This window comes from Giraffa tippelskirchi, chromosome 1 (assembly GCF_054371585.1).
Source record: "Giraffa tippelskirchi isolate mGirTip1 chromosome 1, T2T-mGirTip1v1.2.pri, whole genome shotgun sequence".
Taxonomy (NCBI): Eukaryota; Metazoa; Chordata; class Mammalia; order Artiodactyla; family Giraffidae; genus Giraffa; species Giraffa tippelskirchi.
The window spans coordinates 130,921,609-130,945,496 of record NC_137275.1 but is presented as its reverse complement, the minus strand read 5'-3'; the positions used below and the strand labels follow the sequence as shown (position 1 = coordinate 130,945,496).

The following is a 23,888-nucleotide window of genomic DNA, read 5'->3' as shown; positions in this document are numbered from 1 at the left end:
ACAAAGAGTAGCCCCTGCTTGCCACAACTAGAGAAAGCCCAGGTGCAGCAATGCAGACCCACCATGCCCTCTCCCCAAATAAGAATAATAAATAAATACATCTTTAAAAAAAAACCAAAAAACAATATGGTTGTCCATAATCCCTGTATTGAGCACTAGATCTCCAGGATTTATTCATCTATAGTTGCAAGCATGTATGTATCATTAAGGTGGCCCAATGGTAAAGAATCTGCCTCACAGTGCAGGAGATGCAAGAGACTCAAGAGATGTGAGCTCAATCCCTGGGTAGGGAAGATCCCCTGGAGTAGAAAATGGCACCACACTCCAGTATTCTCACCTGGGAAATCCCATGGACAGAGGAGCCTGGTGGGCTACAGTCTGTGAGGTTCCAAAGAATCAAGACATGACTGAGTGACTGAGTGTGCTCACACACACACACACATCCTTAAATAATACCTCCCCTAATCTGCCACACCCAGACTCTGGTAACCACCATTCCATTCCGTTTTTACCAGTTCAGTTTTTTTTAGATTCCACATACAAGTGATATCATACGGTATTTGTCTTTCTCCCTCTGATTTATCCCACCTAGCATAATGCCCTAAAGACTGAATTATGTATATCTGGTATCTTCTTCAGCCATTCATCCTTCTACCTGTACTTAGGAAGCAGAGATTTCTTTTCTTTCCCCCCCTGCCCTTGCCATGTGGCTTGTGGGATCTTAGTTCCTCCACCAGGAAATGAACAAAGTCCTCAGTAGTCTGGTTGGAACCCAGGCCCTTGGCAGTGAAAGTTCCGAATTCTAACCACTGGATGGCCAGGGAATTCCCCCCTCCCGCCCTCACGCCCCAGAATTCTTAATAGGAATAATTACTTAACACCTGCACTTTGACGTCTTCTTGGCCTGATCCCAGGGGAGCCTCTGCATCTATTAGCAGGCTGCATCCTGAGTATTTCCGAAATACTGCGAAGGAAGCTTACCTCGAGGGAGGAGGGCAGCGGTCTGAAAGAGAGAATTCCGGCTGATTCCTCTTTCATCTTTAAGATACCGATTGGGTGGTATCCTTTCAAAACTTCAGGGGAACAGAAAATGGTGGGGAAACTGAGAAACAAGAACTGGCCGAAGTCCCCAAGTAGTCTGAATGTCTGAGTCCAAAAGGCTCTGAAATTTTCTTCACGTTTTTAATGAAAGGAGGCACGTGGAGCAGAGGTTTGGTGCCTAGGAGAGACAGGGTTACCTATTCAAGACCTCGAGTCTTTCTCTGATCAGTATGCATGGGTGTAGTGAGTCTGGCCATTCATTCTGTGCGACTGGAAATATAAATTAGTAGTCTTTGTGGAGAACAATTTAATATTAAGAATCAGGAACTTCACAAATATTTTTATCCTTTGAATCTTTAAAAAATATGGTTACATTTTGCTACAGCTGGACAATGGTAGCACAGAACCATACAAACGACGTGTTCATGGATATGGGAAATATTTTCAAGCTATTAAACACAAAAATCAAGATACCCCAAATAATTTACACAGAATTATCAATTTTATGAAAAGAAAAAATACATAACCTCATATGAAGAAATATCCCCAAATGCCAATTGTTTGCTTGTGGTTAGTGGAATGATGGGTACTCTTTCTTTCTCCCTCTTTCTTTTTGGTCTGATTAGTTACACTTCTGTACTGGGCACAGTTTATACAGTAAGTACATTTTACTTTGATTATGCGGTGGCAGGCGGAGGTTGAATCCGACCTCAAATCTCCTTGGGTTCCTTCCAAATCCTTTGAATCAGGTTAATTTCCTCCTGGTTAATTTTCCCCTTTTAGAAGTGTTGAAGCGTCCGCAGGGCCCTTCAGACGAGCTCAGGGAGGCTGGAAAGAAGATTCGAGAGGCTGAGGCGCAGCGAGGAGGGTGGGCTTCCGCGCGTTCCTGCCTCGCCGCCAGCGCCGCCCGGCGGTCCTGCCCGGCGGGTCCCGACTCGTTTGCAACCAGGACGCCCCCAGACCGCGCAGAGCCACGGCTACCAAGGCCCTGGGCGGCCCGATGGCCCCGCTCCGTCTCGCCCCAGGCCCGGCGCCCAAGCCCCGGCCACGGCCGGCGGAAGCGCTTGGGCCCAGCGGCAGCGCGAGGCCCCTCCCCGCCAGCTCAGCCTCCAGGCGCGCGGGGCCGCGAGGGCGGCGGCGCGGACGTGCCCGGCCCCACGGAGGCCTCCCTGCGCCGCCCCAGGCGCACGGCCCGCGGGCGGAGAGAACGGAGGAGACGCGGGGAGGGAACGCGAGGCCAGGCAGCCCCGCAGCCCGGATGCACTGCCTTCCCCGCGGCCTGCGAGGCCTCTTTGTTCCCGAGTCGTGCCCGGCCGGCGGATGGGACTCGCGTCTCCGGGCCGTGGGTGCGCTTCTGCGCCCGGGTGGTAGGCCTCTCCCGGCGTGCGCCCTCGCGTCTAGTCTTGCGGACTGTCTACCAACCAGTCGGTCGTTAAGGTCCGCTAAGTCCTAGACTCCAGAAAAGAATTTCAGTGGGCACTTGGCTTGTCCTCAGCGAGTCCCCTCACCTTCGTGGCCATAGCTGTCTTTTCATTGACTTTGCTCCTGTCCCGCTGTCTGTCCAAGGCTAATTCTACCTCCCCAAGGGCCTTGAATTCACTTTGGCCCTGTCTGTAAATCCATCCTCCCTCCCCAGCTTCGGTAATCTCCTTCCACCATACAATACCCTCTACCAACACACGTGTCCAAGGCTAAGTGAAATTTCACCTGTGCTTTGCCCCTAGGACAAGGTACCGCTCTATGCCTGCCACTTAACAAATATTCCCAAAGGAAAGAATAGTTTACACTTGGGGGTCACTCAGAAGCAGCTACATAAATTTGCAGGGTCCCATGAGGGACTTCATGCTTAGAAAGAATTTCAGATGGGAGAAAACAAGAGGGAGAAAACATAGGTATGCCTATGTCTGATTCATGTTGATGTTTGGCAGCCTTAGTTGCTCAGTAGTGTCTAACTCCTTGCGACCCTGTGACCTGTAGCCGGCCAGGCTCCTCTGTCCATTGGATTTTCCAGGCAAGAATACTGGAGTGGGTTGCCATTCCCTCCTCCAGATTTGGCAGAAACCAAACCAATACAGTAAAGCAATTCTCCTTTAATTAAAAATAAATTAAATTAAAAAAAATTTTCAACAGCATTAAACCAAGCCTTTGACTCTTCTAAAGGGCTTCCCGGGTGGCTCAGTGGTAAAGAATCTGCCTGTTAATTCAGGAGATGCAGAAAACGTGGGTTTGATCCTTGGGTCGGGAAGATCCCCTGGAGTAGGAAATGGCACCCCACTCCAGTATTCTTCTCTGGAAAATCCAATGGACAGAGGAGCCTGTCTATTACAGTCCATGGGGTCACAAACAGTCAGATATGACAGAACATGCACACAGGCACACAGTTGATATACCGAGGACGTTGGCCCTGGCAGTACCCTTTCCATCCTCAAGACTATGCCCTAACCACTCCCCGCCCCATCCTCACCATCCTAACTACCCCTCCCCGCCATGTTTGTCCAATGCATACAAGAAAGAACAGCGAATGTCTTCATTGTGGCTAGTTATCAGAACTAGGGTTCCTTCCTTGGTCAGCCGTCTCCTTTAACTTCTTCGCATTACTCACGTGGCTGATGGCTCTTTTCCTTATAAAACCTCCTTTCCTTTGGTTTCTGTGATGCTGCACCGTTGGGTTTCCCTCTCTCTCTAATGCATTCCTTTAGGTGCTTTGCAGGCTCCCCTTCTGCTTCTATACTGCATCTGTGCACGTTCCTAAAGGTTAGTTCGCCAGTTCCTCTTTTCTAATTCTCTTGGAGAGCTTACCATTACAATCACCACCTTTGTGCATGTAACTCCCCAGCCTTGATCTCCAGCCCAGATTTCCCTCCCAAGCCCTAGTCTTGCTCTTCTAACTCTTAGGTATCCTGGCAACTCAAATGTCACAAGTCAAAACTTGAATGTTGGGAATTCCCTATCTGTCAGGTGGTTAGAGGGCTTCCCAGGTGCTGCTAGTGGTAAAGAACCTGCCTGCCAATGTAGGAGACCTAAGAGACTCAGGTTCAATCCCTGGGTTGAGAAGATTCCCTGGAGAAGGGCATGGCAACCCACTTCAGTATTCTTGCCTAGAGAATCTCACGGACAGAGGAGCCTGGCAGGCTCAGTCCATAGGATCAAAAAGAATTGGACACTACTGAAGGGACTTAGCATGCACGCATGCCCACACCCAGTGGTTAGGACTCTGAGCTTTCACTGCCAAGGGCAGTGGGTTCAATTTCTGGTTGGGGAAATAAGATCCCCAAGCAGCACAGCAGGGCCAATAAATAAATAATAAAAAATTGGGAGGGATTTCCCTGGTGGTCCAGTGGCTAAGATGCCATGCGCCCAATGCAGGGGTCTCGGGTCCCCTGGTCAGGGAACTAGACCCCACATGCCACAGCTAAGAGTTCTAGTGCTGCAACTAAAGACTGAAGATCGTACATACCTCAATTAAGACCCAGTGCAGCCTAATAAATAAATACTTTTTTAAGTAATAATTTAAAAAAATTTTAAAGTTGAACGTATTCCTCTTTGCCCATTCTTTCTCTCCCTCTTTCTTTGTAAGAAATGAGCAAAAATAAACCAAACTTGGGACCCTTCTAAGTGCAGGGCCCAATACAACTGCAGAGGTGGTACTGCCACAAAACCAGCACCCTTTCAAAGAATCTCTTCACAGTGTATTTTAGTCATTAGATAGGGAGGGAGGAGTCACTTTACCATGGAGGAAACTGGCAGATACAGATTAAGATCAAACCGTGAAGTTAACATGACAAGTAATGAGATAAATTACTTTGTTGATGCAGTGAGAACACAGTCACATCTGTGACACTCCGATCAGAGATGCATTGCTGGGGTCTAATACGGAGGAAAACCATGCACAAACCCAAATGGGGGGACAAGCCTACAGAATGGCCTGTAATATTAAAAAATGTCACAGCCGTGAAAGTAAAGGAAAATCACAGAGCTTTTCTAGATGGAAGGAGATTTGAAAGATGTGATAGCTGAGTGCACTGCGTGGCCCTACGTTGTGTCCTTTTCTTAAGAAGGGCATTACTGAGACAAGGGTGAAAGTCATATCTCAAATATCTTCTACTATTCTTTCCGTATAAATTTTTTTCTTTTTTTTTTTTTGCGGGGGTGTGTGTGCTGCATTGGATCTTCATTGCTGTGCTTTGGCTTCTCTAATTGCAGTGCACACACTCAGTAGTTGCAGTGCACGGGCTTAGTTGCTCCGCAGCACCTGGGATCTTAGTTACCAGACCAGGGGTCAGGATTGAACCTGTGTCCCCTGCATTGGAAGGTAGATTCTTAGCCACTGGACCAGCAAGGAGGTCCCTCTTTTGGTATAACTTTTCTCTAACTTTGAAATTATTGCAAAAGATAAAGAAAACTTGCCATTACACATCCCCCCTCCAAATTAGCTTTTCCTCTAGGCATCTGTTAATAGCAGCAACTGTCTCCCAAATGTCCAAGTTCAAAAACTTTGAGATCACCATGGATTCCTCTCCCCTGCTACTCTTTACCCCACCAACCAACTACTCACTAAGTGCTGTCAATTTTTTAAAAAAATATTGCTCACAAGGACTTCCCTGGTGGTCCAGTGGCTAAGACTCCATGCTCCCAATGTAGGGTGCCAGGGTTCCATCCTTGGTCAGGGAACTAGATCCCACATGTTGCAACTAAGAGTTCCCATAACACAACTTAAAAAAAAAAAAAACCCATTTGCAGCAACTAAAAGACTGAAAATCCTAAGTGCTGCAACTATGATTTGGTGCAGTCAAAGAAATAAATAAAAATGAAAACAAAAAATATTGCTCACATAGCCATCTTTTAAATTAAACTTCCATCTTTTTGTTTGTTTGTTTTTTTAAATGACATTTCTTTTCTCAATAATTGTTTTAGGGAGTGCCTGTGAAAAGAATGTGTATAACATAAAGCAGAGTAGATTAGAGAGAAGGTCCTATTACTCCATCTCCAGTCTGGATTACTGCTGTTTACTGCTGTAATCTCCTAACTTGTCTTCTTGTCTTTGGTTGCTCCCTTCAACAATCCAGTGTGTATACAGTTACCAAAGTAATCTGCCTAAAAGCACACCTTTATCCTTTCCGGGCCTTATTTCCCACAGTTGACAGTGGGACTTAATCCGTTTTCTCTGGGAAGTCTGATGTTCCATGAGCTGAACCAAGGTGGTTTGCCCTTGTGACCCTTCCCCAATTCATAAAGAAAAGAACATTTAATGGGTAGAATTTCCTCAACTTGTAAGTCCCCCTGCCCCATTTGTTTTTCTATAGTAAGGATCCAAACTTTTATCTGCTAGCATTGAAGTGCTCAGTCATGTCTGACTCTTTGCAGCCCCATGGACTGTAGCCCGCCAGGCTCCTCTGCAATTCTCCAGGCAAGAGTACTGGGGTGGGTAGCCATTCCCTTCTCCGGGGGTGGGGGTGGGGGTGGGGGTGCGGTCTTCCCCCTGAAGAAGACCCAGGGATTGAAACGGTGTCTCCTGCATTGGCAGGCAGATTCTTTACTGTCTGAGCCACCAGGGAAGCCCATCTGCTCGCATTAACTGATGACAAATTGGACGAACAAGCAGCAAGTAAATAATAAAAGATTTGGCAATTGCAGGTCGTATTTATTTTAACAGCTTGGTTTTCTCCCAGGCACTCGGGCTGGTAGTTGCCATCATTACAATGTTAAAGATATGGTCTTTTTCTTTCTTAAAAATTGTTTCTCTTTGGGATGACGGAATGAAATATATCAAAATTTCATCATGGCACATTAGAGAAAACACTGCCCTCCCAAGTAAATACTTTGGCCTCTTCTTCAGAGTTTATTCAACCTTATCACTACTACTCCCCTTCATGAATCCTTGACTTCAGAAAAAGTTTTCTAATCTCTGTTCACATTTGCTTTTTTTTCCTCCCTTTGCATAAACAATTTATCTCCCTGGAACTCTGTCTTGGCCCATGCCTTGCATACAAATCCCATCCAGCCTTAAAGGAACAAATCAACTCTCTACTTGGTGAAAACCTCTAAAATCATAACAATCTCTTGTTCTAACTCATAATTGTATATTGCTATGAAAAGTGCATGGAAAAAAAACAGAATGGTATACAACAGTGTTCTTCAAACATAAAAGAACATAAGAAATATCCGGAAATCTTTTATATTTTTATTTATTTATTTTTAATTAAAATTATTTATCTATTTGGCTACACCGGGTCTTAGTTGCTGCATGTGGGATTTTTTTTTTTTTTTTTTTTTAAGATGTAGCATCTTAAAAAGGGATCCCCATAAAGAGATCTTTAGTTGTGGCATGTGGGATCGACTTCTCTGACCAGGGATCTAACTCTGGCCCCCTGCATTGGGAGCAGGGAGTCTTAGCCACTGGACCACCAGGGAAGTCCCTCCAACTGTTTTTGTCTGTAAGAAACGTTCCTGTTACATTATAGTTTCCTTAATTGCAAGGATCCTGTTCACCTTTAGAATCCCTTATGGAGTCTCAAAGAGAAACAACATTTTTAAGTACAAAAGGATGGTATCTTTGTTAAATACACTAATGACAAGTGGGTGGGGGCTCATGAAAAACTCAGTTATTAGTGTTTCAATGATTTAGCAAAGGAGTAAATAAATAAATAAATAAAGTTGGGCTTTTCCATAAGATGATCTTGTAATAGAGCCATCCTTTTCAACTCGGGGTGCATGCCCTCCCAAATTCTAGATCACGTTACTCACCCGGATTTTTATGCACTCTCCCAGAATCATCAGCACAGTCATAGGAGTGTCATACCCCTCGAGTATATTGGGGTTGAGAACCATCATAATAGGAATTGAAGGTGTTGGTGGTATTTGTTTTGTTAAGGTTATTTCAGTCATACTGGGTTAGAATTGCACCTTTCTGAGAGTATATAACTTCTTAGTTCTTTGACAACTGATGAGTAAGTGAGTCTGCTAGACAAAGTGGGGTAGAATATGCCAGGTCTAGGAGTTAACCTGTGTCTCCATGCCAGCAGGCGGGGCAGACCACCCCGACAGCTCACCCACTCTTGCACAAGCATTTCTAGACCACCTGAACTTCCACTTCTGTGTGATGGTGCACTCAGGAGAAGGCAAAGCCTCTCATTCCCAGCTTCTGCCACTCATTGGCACCTGTGTATTTTTCCTTACAGTACACACACACGTATTTTTTTTTTTTGGCCATACCATTCAGCATGGGGGATTTTATTTATTCATTTATTTGGCTGCACTGGGTCTCAGTTACAGCACTCAGGATCTTGGCTCCCTGATCAGTGAATCCGTGCCCCCTTCATTAGAAGCACAGAGTCTTAACCATGGACTTCCAGGGCAGTCCCCAGATTACTTTTTTCTTATTCCTCACATGTAGGATTTTTGGAGAAGTAAATCTCTTCCTCTGTAAGGAAATTGAGAAATTAAGTGATCCCCCCCACCCACCCACAACCATGAAGCTGAGTGGAGCAACCCTGTCAGAAGTCCCTAAGACCCTTCCCGCCCCATCTCATGTTTAGGAAATAAATGAGACGGCCTCAGCGGCTGAGTGTGAAGTGCTGGCAGAACACCCAAAGCACAAACACCCTATAAATCGGGGGAAAGAGAGGATTACGTGAGGGAGGGTGGTTGTCCTCGAGGATACAGATTGGGAGTCGTCATCAAAATTGGGTGAAGCCGACAGAGCTGAGCACCTCTCAGGCAAGACCGCAAGAATGTCCACAGAGTAAACAGAAGGTGGCTGCAGATTCAAGGAACAGACCACGATTAAGGCACGGAGGAGAACCAGGGCTGGAGAACCCGGCAGTGTATAGAAGGCAAAGGAGACAGCAGCTAGAGAGGACAGGCTTCGGCAGCAGTCACCAGATGGGGCGTGTGTGTGTGCTCACTCAGTCATGTCCAACTCTGTGTGACCCCATGGACTGTAGCCCACCAGGCTCCTCTGTCCACGGGATTCTCCAGGCAAGAATACTCGAGTGGGCTGCCATGCCCTCCTACAAGGGATCTTCCCAACCCAGGGATCAAACTCAAGCCTCCTGCTTCTCCTGCATTGGCAGGCAAATACTTTACCGCTGAGCCACCCGGGAAGCCCCATGAGTGGAATTAGCACCCTTATAAAGGAGACCCCAGAGGTGAGGACACAGGAAGGAGGTATGGGGCCTAACCAGACACGGAACCTGTGGCACCTTATCTTGAACTCCAGCCACCAGAACTGTGAGGAATAAATGTCTGTGGTTTTTAAGCCCCTTGATCCACAGTATTTTACTTTGGCAGCCCAGACTGGACCGAGACACCATGAGAGTAAAATTGCCATGAGGTGAAGGCTGAGACCGGGTTTCCTGGTTTAAGGAGAGGAGGGAGATATTAAAGGACAAAAGAGAGACACACATGGAACTTGCAGGAAAGTGTTTAGTGAAATGAAGGAGAGGAATAGGGCTGAGTCCAACGCTAACGGTGTAAAGACGAGTGGTTACGTGTGGGAGTGTGGGGTGAAGCATGTAAGGCACCTGAAAGAGGCTAAACTGAGGTAGTGTGGTCCCAGCACCAAAGTGGATGGAACCAGGAGCCCAGATAGGTGGGACACTGGTCATAGCAGGGGCCATGTTGAGAAACTTTGGCTCCCTCCCTCACCAACATGCATGATGCATGGTCTTGAGGGTCTTCACTATTCCAAGGCACTTTGGCAAGAGATTGGCAAGAGATAAGGCTGTACATGAAACTGGGCTTAAAGACACATCTTTCTCTGTACTTTTTTTTTTTTAATTCTTCCATTTTTAAATGTATGTTTTAGTAGAATTAAGTAGATTCATATTGTTGTGCAACCTCCACCATCATCCATCCCCAGAACTTTTTCATCTTCCCAAATCGAAATTCTGTATCTATTAAGTGCTTGGTGGGACTTCCCTGGTGGCCCAGCCGTAAAGAATCTGCCTTGCAATGCAAGGGATGCAGGTTCAATCCCTGGTTGGGGAACTAAGGTCCCACATGCTGCGGAGCAACCAAGCCCATGTACCGCAACTAGAGTCTGTGCACCAAATCGAAAGATGCTGCGTGGCACCATGCAGATCGCACAAGTCGCAACTAAGACCCGACACAGCCAAATAAACAAATAATTTAAAAGATACAGTCTTGGTTTTAAAAATAAAATAAATGCTTGGTACCCCTGGTAACCCCCATTCTACTTTCTGTCTCTATGAATCTGACTACTCTAGGGACCTCCAATAAGTAGAACCACACGCTGTCCTTTGCCATCCACATTACAGCATGTGTCAGGAGTGCTTTCCTTTTTAAGGCTTGATACTACTCCACTGTATGTTACAGGCTTTCCTGGTGGCTCAGTGGTAAAGAATCTGCTTGCCAATGCAGGAGACTCAGGTTTAATTGCTGGGTTGGGAAGATCCCCTGGGGAAGGAAATGTCAACCCACTCCAGTATTCTTGCCTGGAGAATCCCATGGACAAGAGGAGCCTGGTGGGCTACAGTCCATGGGATAGCAGAGTTGGACATGACCATGCATATGTTGCACTGCATTTTGTTTATCCATTCATCTGTCAGTGGATACTTGGGTTGCTTCCACCTTTTGGTTATTGCAAATAATACTGCTATGAACATGGGTGTACCAACAGCTCTTTGAGTTGCCACTTTCAATTCTTTTCAATATACCCAGAAGTGAAGTTGCTTGGATCTTATGGTAATTCTATGTTTGATTTTTTTGAGGAACTAGCATACTGTTTTCCATAGCAGTTGTCGTTTTATCTTCCCCCCAGCAACACAGGAAGCTTCCAATTTCTCCACATCCTTGCCAACACTTGCTATTTTGCGTTTTCAATAAGAACCATACTAATGGATATAAAGTGTTTGGTTGGTTTTTTTAAATAGATGCTTCTTCCTTAGATTATAAATTCTTCAAAAATTATGTGAATATTTGTTTGATTCAAATGGAATTGAAGACTTGAGCTGAAAAAAGATTTCCATAAGTGTGGCGGTGTAAATATTCAAAACTCCCCCAAATTAGTTTAAAAACATGTTTTCTATCAATGTCTGTCCTGTCTCAGTTTTCAAGACCTGAAAGGGCTGAAAAGGTGCAGGGCCCTGAACTCAGATAAGTGGGGAAGGAGTGCCCTCTTGTGTCCTTTCTCTGCCAGTGTCAGTCAATAAAGAAGGTAGTTGAGAAATGACCGTTTCACTCCAAGGTCAATAAACGCCAGTCACGTGTCTACTGGGTAAAAGAACATGTGAAAACATGGACAGAGTAAAGCTAGGGTCTTTTAAAGAAATCCCAATCTAGAAGGGGTAGAGGAACAAAACGCATGCAGAAATAACAATAGAAGACATGTGCAAAATGGATGGATTATCTATTAAGACTCTGCAGGAATTAGGTCAAGATTCACATCAAAATATAAGTGTGGCTGGTTACAAAGGAGCTCGGGTTGGCCCTCGGGTTTCTTTTAAGGCTCCAGTTCTAGAAGGTCCCTGACTTAGGACGGCAGCCTCCCTGTCGGGACCACTTTCATGGCTGTCAGTTTTCCAGAGTCGCTTTGGAGATTTAGACAAGCTTGCTGTACACTCCCATCTTCGGGAGGGAGGCCCTGGAGACTCCTCCTGTGTTCCTTTCTTCCGTGTAGTATCCTGCTCATGGCTACCTGTCTCTTGAGTTTCATCTCCTTCCCCCAATCCTCTGGGCTTCCCTGGTGGTTCAGATGGTAAAGAATCTGCCTGCAATGCAAGAGACCCAGGTTCGATCCCTGGGTGGGGAAGATCCTCTGGAGAAGGAAATGGCAACCCACTCCAGTATTCTTGCCTGGAGAATTCCATGGACAGAGGAGCCTGGTGGGCTCGCAAAGAGTCAGACATGACTTAGCGACTAACACACACCTCTCCACCTCCCTAAACAGGCTATTGATGGGCACACTGTCTCCATAGCCTTGATGCTTACAAAGATAATTATACAGAAAGTATGGCTTTTGGAGTTTTGCAGGTTTCATCAGCATGGGGACCAGTTACAGAGGGTGAAGATGCTCTCTTGCAAACCTTGCTCCATCAGGCAAGCAACCTTCAACTGGCCTCTTAGGGCCCTGAAGGAGATAGAGTCCTTACCTTGTCTGCATCCTGCTGGACTGCTGAATAAAGACAGAATCAAGGCATGACAGTACACCAACCACATATCCAATTGGGTAGAAACTAGGGAGCTCATTGGTGGAAAGAGCCGTTCTTCAGAGTCAGACACAGGTGGGTTTTTAATTTTTTTTAATATATCTTTTAAAAAAATTTACTTATTTAATAATTTTGGGCCACACCCTGTAGCATGTGGGATCTTAGTTTCCTGACCAGGGATCGAGCCCACACCTCCTGCATTGGGAGGTGGAGTCTTTTTTTAAAAATTATTTATTTATTTTGGCTGCACTGGGTTTTCATTGCAGCACAGGCTTTTCTCTAGTTGTGGTAAGTGGGGGCTACTCACTAGTTGTGGCGCACACACTTCTTACTGTGGTGGGTTTTCCTGTTGGGAAGCACAGGCTCTAGGACGTATGGGCTTCAGCAGTTGTGTTCTGTGGCTTGTGGAATCTTCCCTGACCAAGGATCGAACCCATGTCCCCTGCATGGGCAGGTGGACTCAACCACTGGACCAACAGGGAAGTTCCCACAGCTGGGTTTAAAGCTCAGCTCTGGTGCTCTGTGTCCGTGGCCCCCAGGGCATGTTACTTTATCCCCATTCAGCAGTTCTGAGATGGGAATAACAGTCCCCACCTCCTTCTCTGGTAAGATCCTCGTGAAGCTTAAACAAGACAGAGTACCCAGACCTTGAGGAAGTATCTAGCGTCATAAATGCCCCTCTGCTTCCCCCTCTTACCCCAAACCTCCTCCCTAACCTGCTGCTGCTGCTGCTGCTAAGTCACTTCAGTCGTGTCCGACTCTGTGCGACCCCACAGACGGCAGCCCACCAGGCTCCGCCATCCCTGGGATTCTTCAGGCAAGAACACTGGAGTGGATTGCCATTCCTTCTCCAATGTATGAAAGTGAAAAGTGAAAGTGAAGTCACTCAGTTGTGTCTGACTCTTAGTGACCCCATGGACTGTAGCCTACCAGGCTCCTCCGTCCATGGGATTTTCCAGGCAAGAGTACTGGAGTCCCTAACCTGGGCATGCTGTAAGTCTCCTGGCTGCAAGGGCCGGAGACCTCTGGGGCAGTTGCACAATAACTGAGATTTTAGGTCACCAAGAGCTGTCTGGGAAGCAGAAGAAAGGCTGCTTTGTTTTGTATTCTCACACAGGGTGCAGTGGGGAAGGTATTTCCAAACCGTCTTAATTACTTCCCAAGACTTTTTCCAGTTGCCTAAGCCAGCAACCTGGGAGTCATCCTTGACTGCTCCTTGTCTCTCACCTCCCATACATGTATATCTAAGGCCTGTTACTCCTCCTTAAGACATTCTGAATCCTCTGGGTCTCTCCATCTCCCTCCATCGTTTTACTTTCACTCTCCATCGCTGTTCCCTGGAAAACCACCATGGCTTCCTGAATGGCCCTCAATGTCGTCCCTCTTCCTCATCACCCAGCAGATAGAGCTCTTTCTAAATGCAAGTCTCTGGGGATGATGGGAGAAGTTGGGAGATTGGGACTGACACATATATACTACTGATTTGCATGCATGCCTGCTAAGCCCCTTCAGTTGTGTCTGACTCTTTGCAACCCCATGAACTGTAGCCCACCAGGCTCGTCTGTCCGTGGGATTCTCCAGGCAAGAATATCAGAGTGGATTGTCATGCCCTCCTTCAGGGGATCTTCCTGAACAAGGGATTGAACCTGTGTCTCTTAGTCTCCTGCATTGGCAGGCAGGTTCTGTACCACCAGCACCACCTGGGAAGCCCCACACTATTGATACTATATATAAAATAGATATCTAATGAGAATCTGCTATAGAGCAGAGGGAACTCTACTTAGTGCCCTAGATGGGAAGGACATCCAAAAAAAGACAGCAAGGAGATCCAAACCAGTTAATCCTAAAGGACATTAACCCTGAATATTCATTGGAAGGACTGATGCTGAAGCTCCAATACTTTGGCTACCTGGAAAGCCAAACTCACTGGAAAAGACCCTGATGCTGGGAAAGATTGAAGGCAGGAGGCGAAGGGGACGACAGAGGATGAGATGGTTGGATGGCATCACCGACTCAATGGACATGAGTTTGAGCAAACTCCAGGAGATGATGAAGGACTAGGAAGCCTGGTGTGCTTCAGTCCATGAGGTCGCAAAGAGTCAGACACTACTGAACAAATAGTATGTACAGCAAAGTGTACAGCAGAAACTAACACAACATTGTAAAGCAGCTATACTCTGATAAAAATTTAAAAATAAATAAATAAAGTCACACTGCAGATTACAGAAAATAACTAACTAAATAAATATTACAATAATTTGCTGTAGAAAAAAAAAATCTGGTATCAGCAAGTTGCTCCCCTATGTAAGATCACTTACTGATTACTTGTTTCCCTGGCAGCTCAGTTGGTGATGAATCCACCTGCAATGCAGGAGACCCTGGTTGGATTCCTGGGTGGGGAAGATCCCCTGGAGAAGGAATAGGCTACCCACTCCAGTATTTTTGGGCTTCCCTGGTGGCTCAGGTGGTAAAGAATCCGCCTGCAATGAGGGAGACCTGAGTTCAGTCCCTGGGTTGGGAAGATCCCCTGGAGGAAGGAAAGGCTACCCACTCCAGTATTCTTGCCTGGAGAATATCTATGGACTGTATAGTCCATGGGGTCCAAAGAGTCAGACATGACTGATGGAGGAAGCACAGCACGGCAGCACTGAGTACTCAACTAGCTCCAAAGGAAAGCCTTATCTCCTGAGCATGGCTCAGTTCCTGTTTGGGCTCCTGACTACTTTTCCAGCTTTTTCCCCATCAACCCTGCTGCAACTCTCCTCCTCCGTGCACCAGCTCTATTGCACTATTTAACCTCTACATATAAGGCTCAGTGACCCCAAGCTTTCCCAGATGTGGGATTTTTAGTGCTAAAACCAGGACAGCCCCGGGCAAACCAGGATCCTGGTCACCCTAGTTCTGTGTATTGTCTTCCTCAATCCTGAATGCTCCCCCTTGTCTGTCCCACCCCGTGTTTACTATCCAATACTCCTCATCCTCTGTTTCTGCTTGCACATCACTTCTGCAGCCCCCAGGGAGTGGTTGACTTGTCCTATCTAGGTGCTCTGGGGCTTCCCAGGAGGCACTGAACAGAAAGTGAAAGCGTTAGTCGCTCAGTCGTGTCCTGACTCTTTTGCAACCCCATGACTGTAGCCCGCCAGGCTTGTCTGTCCATGGAATTTATTCCCAGGCAAGAATTCTGGAGTGTGTACCCAAGCCCTCCTCCAGGAAATCTTCCTGACCTGGGGATAGAACCCATGTCTCTCGCATTGCAGGTGAAATCTTTACCATCTGAGCCACCAGGGGTACTAGTGGTAAAGAACCCGCTGCCAGTTCAGGAGACCCAAGAGACGTGGGTTTGATCCCTGGGTCTGGAGAGGGAAATGGCAACCCACTCCAATTTCTTGCCTGGAGAACCCCATGGATAGAGGGGCCTGGCGGGCTACAGTCCATGGGGTCGCAAAGAGCCGAACATGACCGAGTGACTTAGCACAAATGCTCAAGCTCTCCTGGCAGTGACCACTGTGTTCTAACAGCTGCTCTGTCTCTCTTCAAGTTATAAACTCATTAAAGACTGAGGCAGTTTTTTTTTCCTTCTACCTATAATCTCAGAGCCTAGAGGAGATTGTGGTACACAGCCAGAATGTCAATGAAGTTTTCTTGATTTAACTACTATCAGTATCAACATATCAAATGTCACCTATTTCATATCACTACGCGGGATGTCATGGACTGAATGTTTGGGTCCCCTCCAAAACTCATATGTTGAAGTCTTAACCCCCAGAGGGGCTGTATTTGGACATGGGGCCTTTAAGGAAATGCATGAGTATGTGCTAAGTCGCTCAGTTGTGTCCAACTCTCTGCGACCCCATGGACTGTAGCCTACCAGGCTCCTCTGTCCATGGGATTTTCCAGGCAAGAATACTGGAGTGGGTTGCCATTTCCTCCTCCAGGGGATCTTCCTGACTCAGGGATCAAGCCTGTGTCCCAATGCAGGGGGCCTGGGTTTGATCCCTGGTCAGCAAACTAGATCCTACATGCTGCAACTAAAGATCCCACATGCCGCAACTAAGCCCTGGTGTGGTCAAATAAATTTTTTAAAAAATTCAAGTAACACTAAATTCAACACTACACTTTGAAAACAGCAATGTGCAGATTGAGCCTATTCCTGTTACAGTCACTATCTATATAGCTCTCTATCCATCCTTCTATCTGTATTTGTTACAATGGTGTTCACCAACTGTGGATATTTGTAGTATTTCTGTGATCATAAAATCAGGATGATTTGAACTTAGGGAAAAAAAAGAAGAAGAGACATGAAGAGATTGCACTCTCTCTCTCTCTCCCTCCGTCCCCCTCGCTTTTTCCCCCTGCAAAGTCACCCAGGAAAGACCATGTGAGCACACACTGAAAAGGCAACCCAAAGGGAGCTCTCAGCAGACATCCACCCTGTCAACACCTGGGTCTCAGGCTTCTAGCCTCCAGAGTGGTGAGAAAACAAGTTTCTGTTGCCGAAGCCACCAGCCTATGGTATTTTGTTATTGCAGCCCTGGCGCGATAACACAGGGGACGTACCCAGTTCATAGATGTTGTGACCATTGATGGGTCACACAGGCACCCTCCTGAGGCAGAGAGCTGCTTTCTATTCCAAAACAGTTCCAGTAATACTTCCCATCCCATTTTAAGAACATAAGTGTTCAACACGACAAGATTGACAAACGTATTTTTCTATCATTCTGCTTTACCTCTGCAAACAAGTATCTTAGAATAGTAACTTCTGGGACTGGAAATGGTTACATGAATACGTGGTTCAGTTTTGAATGTATGACTAATATTTTTTGCAGCTAAGTAGCATTTTCTGTTTTCTGATGACACTTTAAAGCCCATTTATGTTACCTGAGCATGCATAATTAATTCCTCCCTTGGAAATGTCTTTGTTTTCTCCACTGAGCTGGTGATTCTTCATCGTCCCATTCAAATCCTACCGCTTCCCTCCCACCCCTGGCCACGCTTGTCAGCCTGTTCCCTGCCTCAGAGCCTGATATCTACAAGCTGCAGCCCCCAGGCTTCCCCGTTCTCAGCTCCGCTTTCTCGGCTCTTGACCAAAGGGAAGCACTATCGGAGCGTGAAGGGCAGGGAGAGAGAGCGGTGGGTCTTCTCCCTCCCTCTCTGCCAGACCCTGGTCTCCACCATGGGTGCCCTCCTCTGTCATATGGCACCCACGCTGGGTGGCCCCTCTCCTATGACCACAGCTCTGGATGGGTTCTAGGAATAGCACACCCTTTCTCTTCAGTTTCTCTAGGCCCAAGGATGATAGAGGTTTCTGCTGTAAATAGTTCCCAGTGGCTTCTCCATCTCGTCTTGATTCTCTTTACCTTGCCCACAGTGTGAGTTAAGGGTTGAGTTGTAACCCCTACCCCCCATTCCTATGTTGAAGTTCTAACCCCCAAGACCTCAGAATGTGACTGTCTTAGGAGAGTGTCTTCAAAAAGGTGATTAAAGTTAAACAAAGTCATATAGGTGGACCCTAATCCAATCTGACTTGTGTCCTTATAATAAGAGGCCCAGGTGGCACTGGTGGTAAAGAACCTGCCTGCCAATGCAGGAGACATAAGACATGTGGGTTTGATCCCTGGGTCCGGAAGATCACCTTGGAGGAGGGCATGGCAACCCACTCCAGTATTCTTGCCTGGAGAACCCCATGGACAGAGGAGCCTGGTGGGCTACAGTCCATGGGGTGGCAAAGAGTTGGACACGACTGAGCAACTTAGCACATACACAGTAAGAGAAGATTAGGACATCGACATGCAGAGAAGGAAGACGGTCTGTGGGGACACAGGGAGAAGGCAGCCGTCTGCAAGCCAAGGAGAAAGGCCTCAGAGGAAACCAACCCTACCCGCATCTTAATCTTGGACTTCCCAGCCTCCAGAAAATAAACGTCTGTTGTTTTTAAGCCACTCATCAATGGTGGTGGTGGTTTAGTCACTCAGTCGTGTCCAACTCTTTGTGACCCTGTGGGCTGTAGCCCACCAGGCTCCTCTGTCTATGGGATTTCCCAGGCAAGAATACTGGAGTGGGTTGCCATTTCCTTCTCCAGGGGATCTTCCCAGCCCAGGGATCAAACCCAAGTCTCCTGCATTGCATGCTGTTTCTTTACCTCTGAGACATCAGGGAGGCCCAGTTATCAATGGTACTTTGGTTACTGCAGCCTAAACGGACTAAGACTTTGTTACGGCAGCCCCAGCAAACTATCACACCACGGTCAATCGTCTCATCACTAAACCGCTTGTGGAGCCTTGGGGATGTGCTGGTTATATCCTTCTTGGACCTGGCCTCACACAGCCAACCTCACCAAGGACACTATCATATGTCCCTTTATCCACTCCATGGTATCTATCATCACATTCCTAAGTTTATAAATATGTCAACATTTGTGCGGTGAATACCTGTTCCTGAAATACCGCAGGACTCGCTTTCACAATAACATTCCTAAGCCATTTCTAAGCGAGGAGCCAGGTGACATCCAAGTCTCTGTGTACAGCAGCTTGTCATTTTTGGAAAAATCTTTTCACATTTTTTACATCAGCTGCGGCTGGAAGGCCTGGGGTGATGACTGAAGTCCAGAGAGCCTCTGGAGATGCCGTGTGAGAGTTTTTGTTGCTGCTTCAGTGGCTGGGAGGCCCAGTGGCTGGTGAGGAAACCAAGCAAGGTGAGCTGGAACATGTAGGGAGGCCCTGGGTTCTGCATTTAAGGAGATCTAGGGAGGAAAAAAGATACCGCTAGAGTGAGAGTTGTTAGAACAGCAGAAAAAGCTATCTAGTTCAACTTATTTAAGGAATATAAAGGGCTTCCCTAGTGGCCCAGTGGTAAAGGATCCACCTGCCAAGCAGGAGATGTGGGTTAATTCCTGGGTTGAGAAGATCCCTGGGAGAAAGGAATGGCAATCCACTCCAGTATTCTTGCCCGGAGAATTCCATGGACAGAGGAGCCTGGTGGGCTACAGTCCACAGGGTTGACAACTTTATAAAATCGTAGGACTGGATGGGATTTATTGAGCTGTCCCAGTTTCACCACCTTCCCCCTCATGCAACCCCTCAAGTATTGAGTTACTCCTAATAAATACATTTCTTTGTCTCCAAAGCACTTTCACAACCATATTTCATTTGAACCTCAAGGAAATTGTGTGAGGTAGAAAGGGAGGTATTAACATCTCCATTTTACAAATAAATGAAACTGAAGAGCAGGTAGTTGAAATGCCAGCGTTCAAGGAGTTAAAAGGTGTTAGAGCTGGGTCTCGACGTGATCCTGAGACCAGGTGAGTATTGATAAAGTTCCCATTGTTTACCCTCCCTGCTAATGTGGGCATGCACACAAAAGACTGATGTCACATGCAAAACTCACAGTGAGGAAGGACTTCTCCTCAACATCTGGCCGTGAACAGAAAAGGCAGAGGAAGGGAGAGAGCAAGAGAAAGACATAACAGAGCTGAGTTTACAGGGAGCAGGAGGGGGGGGTACATGCACACTTATCTCGGCCCCGACTGGGCAGAGCAACACAGGAGAGTGAGCAGATGTACAGAGGCTGAGCCTCTCCGAACACTGTCACCCTCCCCTGACTCCATATTCAGCTGGCAGGTCCTAGGAGTCAGATCATCCGTTACCTCCCTCTAATGCTCTGATGGATATGTTTGCAAAACACAGGGTTTCCATTAATCTGGGGAAAATCCTACTTTAGGCTTTCAGTGAATCAGAAATTGCTTCAGCCACAACTTCTGTCTCCAGTGAACTGGGTCCCTCTTCCTCCACAGAGATGCCCCACACAGGCTGGTCTCACCTGCACCCTCCACCTGCCTGTCTCTCTCTATGTATATTTTAAATTGGAGGATAATTCCCTTACAATGTTGTGGTGGTCTCTGCCATACATCAATGTTAATCAGTCATAATGACATACATGTGTGTGTGTGTGTGTGTGTGTGTGTATCTCCCTACCCTCTTGAGTCTCCCTCCCCCCTCATCTCACCCCTCTAGGTCATCACAGAGCTCCAGGTTGGGCTTCCTGTGCTACACAGCAGCCTCCCACAAGTTATGAGTATGCATGGGGCTTCCTTGGTGGTTCAAATGGTAAAGAATCTGCCTGTAATGCAGGAGACTCAGGTTTGATCCCTGGGTTGGGAAGATCTCCTGGAGAAGGGAATGACGACCCACTCCAGTATTTTCGCCTGGGAAATCCCATGGACAGAGGAGCCTGGCGCGCTACAGTCCAGGGGGTCTCAAAGAGTCAGACACGACTGAGTGACTTTGAGAGTGAATGAGTGTATATACATCAATACTACTTTCTCAATTTTTCCTAGTCTTTCCTTCCCCCGCCATGTCCACAAGTCCATTCCCTACATCTGCATCTCCATTTCTTCTCTGTAAATAGGTTCATCAGTACTGTTTTCCTAGATTCTGTATGTATGTGTGGTGCGTGCATGCTAAGTCGCTTTGGTCGTGACTTTGGTCATACAGACCCCATGGACTGTAGCCTGCCATAACGCATACCATACATGCATTAATATACAATGTTTGTTTTTCTCTTTCTGACTTACTCATCTGCTCTCTTTACTCCTTCTCTACATCTATCCTTGGAGGCCCACCTTCTCCAAGAAGCTTGAGTGTTTCAACTCTCAGGGATTTTTGTCTTAGCTGCATTCCTGAAGCCATTATCATCCAGACGCCCAAACTTAGCACTGAACATATGCTCTTCAGTATTAGTTCTCTGATGAGGCGTCAGCCCCCAGAGAATCAAGCTGGAATCCCACACCCTACTGAATCTATTAGTAGATCCACGCATGTTAGCTGTGACTTTTCTGGGAAAGAGTAGGCAAAACTGGGGTTAAACACAGCCAGTCGTTGGAATCCAAGAGGAAAGAGGGAAGGAGTGGGAATTAATTGTCTTCCCGTGTTGGAAGTTTTCAGCGTTGTTTCAAGATCCACGTACAGTCAGCATTTTTCATGTTGCTCTAAGATTAGCACAAGGTAAGAGAACAAACAGAAGCCTTCCTTTGTTCTATTTTAGGAACAAGGAAAATAAAATAATACCTGCCAAATGGAGGAAAAGCCTAGCTTTCTGTGACACAAGAATGGGCTCGCAACACCTCGGCTGTAACAGTTTCAAATGGAATCCTATTACAGTGCAAAGTATATTTATCACTATATTTGAGGAACCCTTTCTCGTAAGTCCCCCCAGGGGGAGATCCACAGGCCCAGGCAGGCTCCTCTCAAGCTCTCCTTTTCCACCCTGACAGGTCCCAGGGACTCCCCCGCCCCATCACTTCTCCTCTTGGTAATTGTCACCACCTACCCAAACTGTCAAGTTTCTCATCCCTTTCTGAGGGGCTCTGGAACTGGTCTCTTTATGCCCACCTGTTGGACTGTACCTCAAAGGCCTACAAAGCCTGCATTTGCCCAGCTTCGAGACTGAAGAAAGCCCAGAGCGGGCAACAGAGGGGCTTCCCCGGTGGCTCAGTGGTGAAGAATCCACTAGCAATGCAGGAGACACAGGAGATGGGGGTTCGATCCTTGGGCCAGGAAGATCCCCTGGAAAAGGGAATGGCAATCCACTCCAGTATTCTTGACTGGAGAATCCCTTAGATAGAGGAGCCTGCCAGCTACAGTCCATAAGGTTGCAAAGAGTCAGACATGACTGAAGTGACTTAGCACGCACACATGCATCAAGCAACAGAGACATCAATGGTTTGACAGATGGGGAGCTTATGTGTCTGAAGCAAAGTCCTACAGCGACAGCCCCACCCTGTGCAGCAGACACCTTCAGGACATGGCAGCAGTCTTTGCTCCTGGTGGAAGGGAAGATTGCCAGTTACAGGCGAGTTGATGTCAGATGGGCTCATCGATTACCAGGGAAACCAACAGAAGGGCACACCCCTCACAGCCCCTTTGATAAGAACAATTACTAGCTAGGGCCCAAGGCAAGTATGTAGGAAGGCCAGAGTAAGTGTAAGTGAAGCAGGCACTGATCAGGCAGGGGACGGACAGAGAGCAAGAGAACAGCCATCTTGAGTGGGCTGGTCAGCCACCACCTTTCCTGGTTGTTCCTGAAAACAAGTTTGTAGACCCTCTTTATTTTAAGATTTAATGCCCATCATGACAAGAGGAAAGACAAAATATGGGGAATATATATGCATGTGTGTGTGTGTCAGTGGCTAAGTTGTGTCCGACTCTTTGCAAACCCGTGGATTGTAGCCTGCCAGGCTCCTCTGTCCACGGAACTTTCCAGGCAAGAATACTTGAGTGGGTTGTCATTTCCTCCTCCAGGGGAGCTTCCCGACCGAGGGATCAAACCTGTATCTCCTGCCTGCATCTCCTGTGTTGGTAGGTGGATTCTTTACCACTTGAGCCACCTGGGAAGCCTGAGGAAATATACAAAGGGTACAAATCTGACAGTCTTGAGTTTAGTCCAGAGCATCTGATGATCTGGTTGAAATAACTGGAAATTTCTTTTATGTCAACATTGGGTGTTATAAGCAGATAGGGGAGGCAGTCCCTGGAGAAAGAGAACCAGGCATGACATCTTTGACATAAGAGAACCCATTTTGGTCCAAGACATTTTGTGATCTAAGCCTGGCTACAATGCTTACCCTTAAACAGGTCTCAGTAATTAGTGATCTTAAGGGAAGAAAAGACTGCAGGAATGAAGGGAAAGCAGTCAAGAAACAATGGGTCTAGGACTCCCCTGGTGGTCCAGTGGCTAAGACTCCCAGCTCCCAATGCAAAGGGGTTGGGGTTCCATCCCTGGTCAGGGAACTAGATCCCGCATGCCACAACTAAGAGTTTGCACACCCCAACTAAAGATCCTGCATGTTGTATGATGTGGCCATTAAAAAAAACTGGTCCACATTAAAAAATATATACCTTAAAATTTTTTAAAAATAGAAATAGAGGTGAGCAAGAAATAATCAACACAGCAACAGGTCTGTTTTTGTTCTTCATTTGTCTTTAGCTCTGGGGTAAAACCATCAGTTCTGGGGGAAAGGCTAAGCAGAAAATTCTAGTTAGGGTTTTGAAATTTAAGTTCAAGATTATGTGACGGTACCATTCAGCCTCCCAAGTAGGTGACATAAAGTCGAGATGTGCCGCCAAATGTACACAGGACATAGAGTTCCTATGGTTGTTTGTTAGCAGGGACTATGAATTTACATTTCAAAGCATCCATGTCTGAGAAAATTGGCTTTTAATGTAGTTTGCTGTAAAAAGCCAAACTATTTAATACAAAGGGTTATACACATGCACATACATATAGACTACATACGCACACACATATTTTTTAAAGACTTTTTTTGATGTGGACCATTTTTAAAGTTGTTTATTGAATTTGTTACAATATTGCTTCTGTTTTTTGTTTTTGCTTTTGAGCAGTGAGGTATGTGGGATCTTGGTCCCCCATCAGGGATTGAACCTACAGCCCCTGCATTGGAGGGCACAGTCTTAACCATGGCACCACCAGGGAAGTCCCTTTTGTTTAACTCTTTAAGTAAAAACAAGAAGCCATTTGGCCCCAGTCTAAATATTCAGGGAAAGAGAAACAAGTAGAATTACTCCTGTTGGAAATGCCAAGTTAATTTATTATGCGTAGCATGATCACACAAGAGGCTACAAGACAGAACAAGCAGACTATGCTCTTTCAGAGGCAAGGGAGAAA

General features: G+C 46.6%; 2 protein-coding genes across 16 annotated transcripts in view; both read right to left on the bottom strand.

Moving 5' to 3' along the window:
- The window catches only part of ZNF395 (zinc finger protein 395), a 72,656-nt gene extending 70,540 nt beyond the window's left edge, over positions 1–2,116 (bottom strand). Inside the window, exons 1-2 of one of the 2 annotated variants that reach the window (XM_081496253.1) lie at positions 1,751–2,116; positions 982–1,219 (exon numbers count right to left, since the gene is read on the bottom strand). The gene's annotated coding sequence lies outside the window, so the exon portion shown is untranslated. Of the gene's footprint in view, positions 1–981; positions 1,220–1,750 lie in introns of those variants that run through there. The other variant, XM_081496261.1, reaches the window with a different exon arrangement.
- FBXO16 (F-box protein 16) overlaps positions 1,334–23,888 on the bottom strand; it is a 65,441-nt gene continuing 42,886 nt past the window's right edge. For 2 of the 14 annotated variants that reach the window (XR_014055749.1, XR_014055761.1), the window contains exons 8-9: positions 18,638–18,948; positions 1,334–1,869 (exon numbers count right to left, since the gene is read on the bottom strand). Coding sequence is in view for 9 of the 14 variants with exons in the window: in XM_081496764.1 (XP_081352890.1) it covers positions 11,469–11,771 (303 nt within the window). In the remaining 5 variants the exon portion in view is untranslated. Of the gene's footprint in view, positions 1,870–8,233; positions 8,462–8,671; positions 8,798–11,391; positions 11,817–16,914; positions 18,949–23,888 lie in introns of those variants that run through there. The other 12 variants (XM_081496772.1, XM_081496789.1, XM_081496829.1 and 9 more) reach the window with 9 other exon arrangements.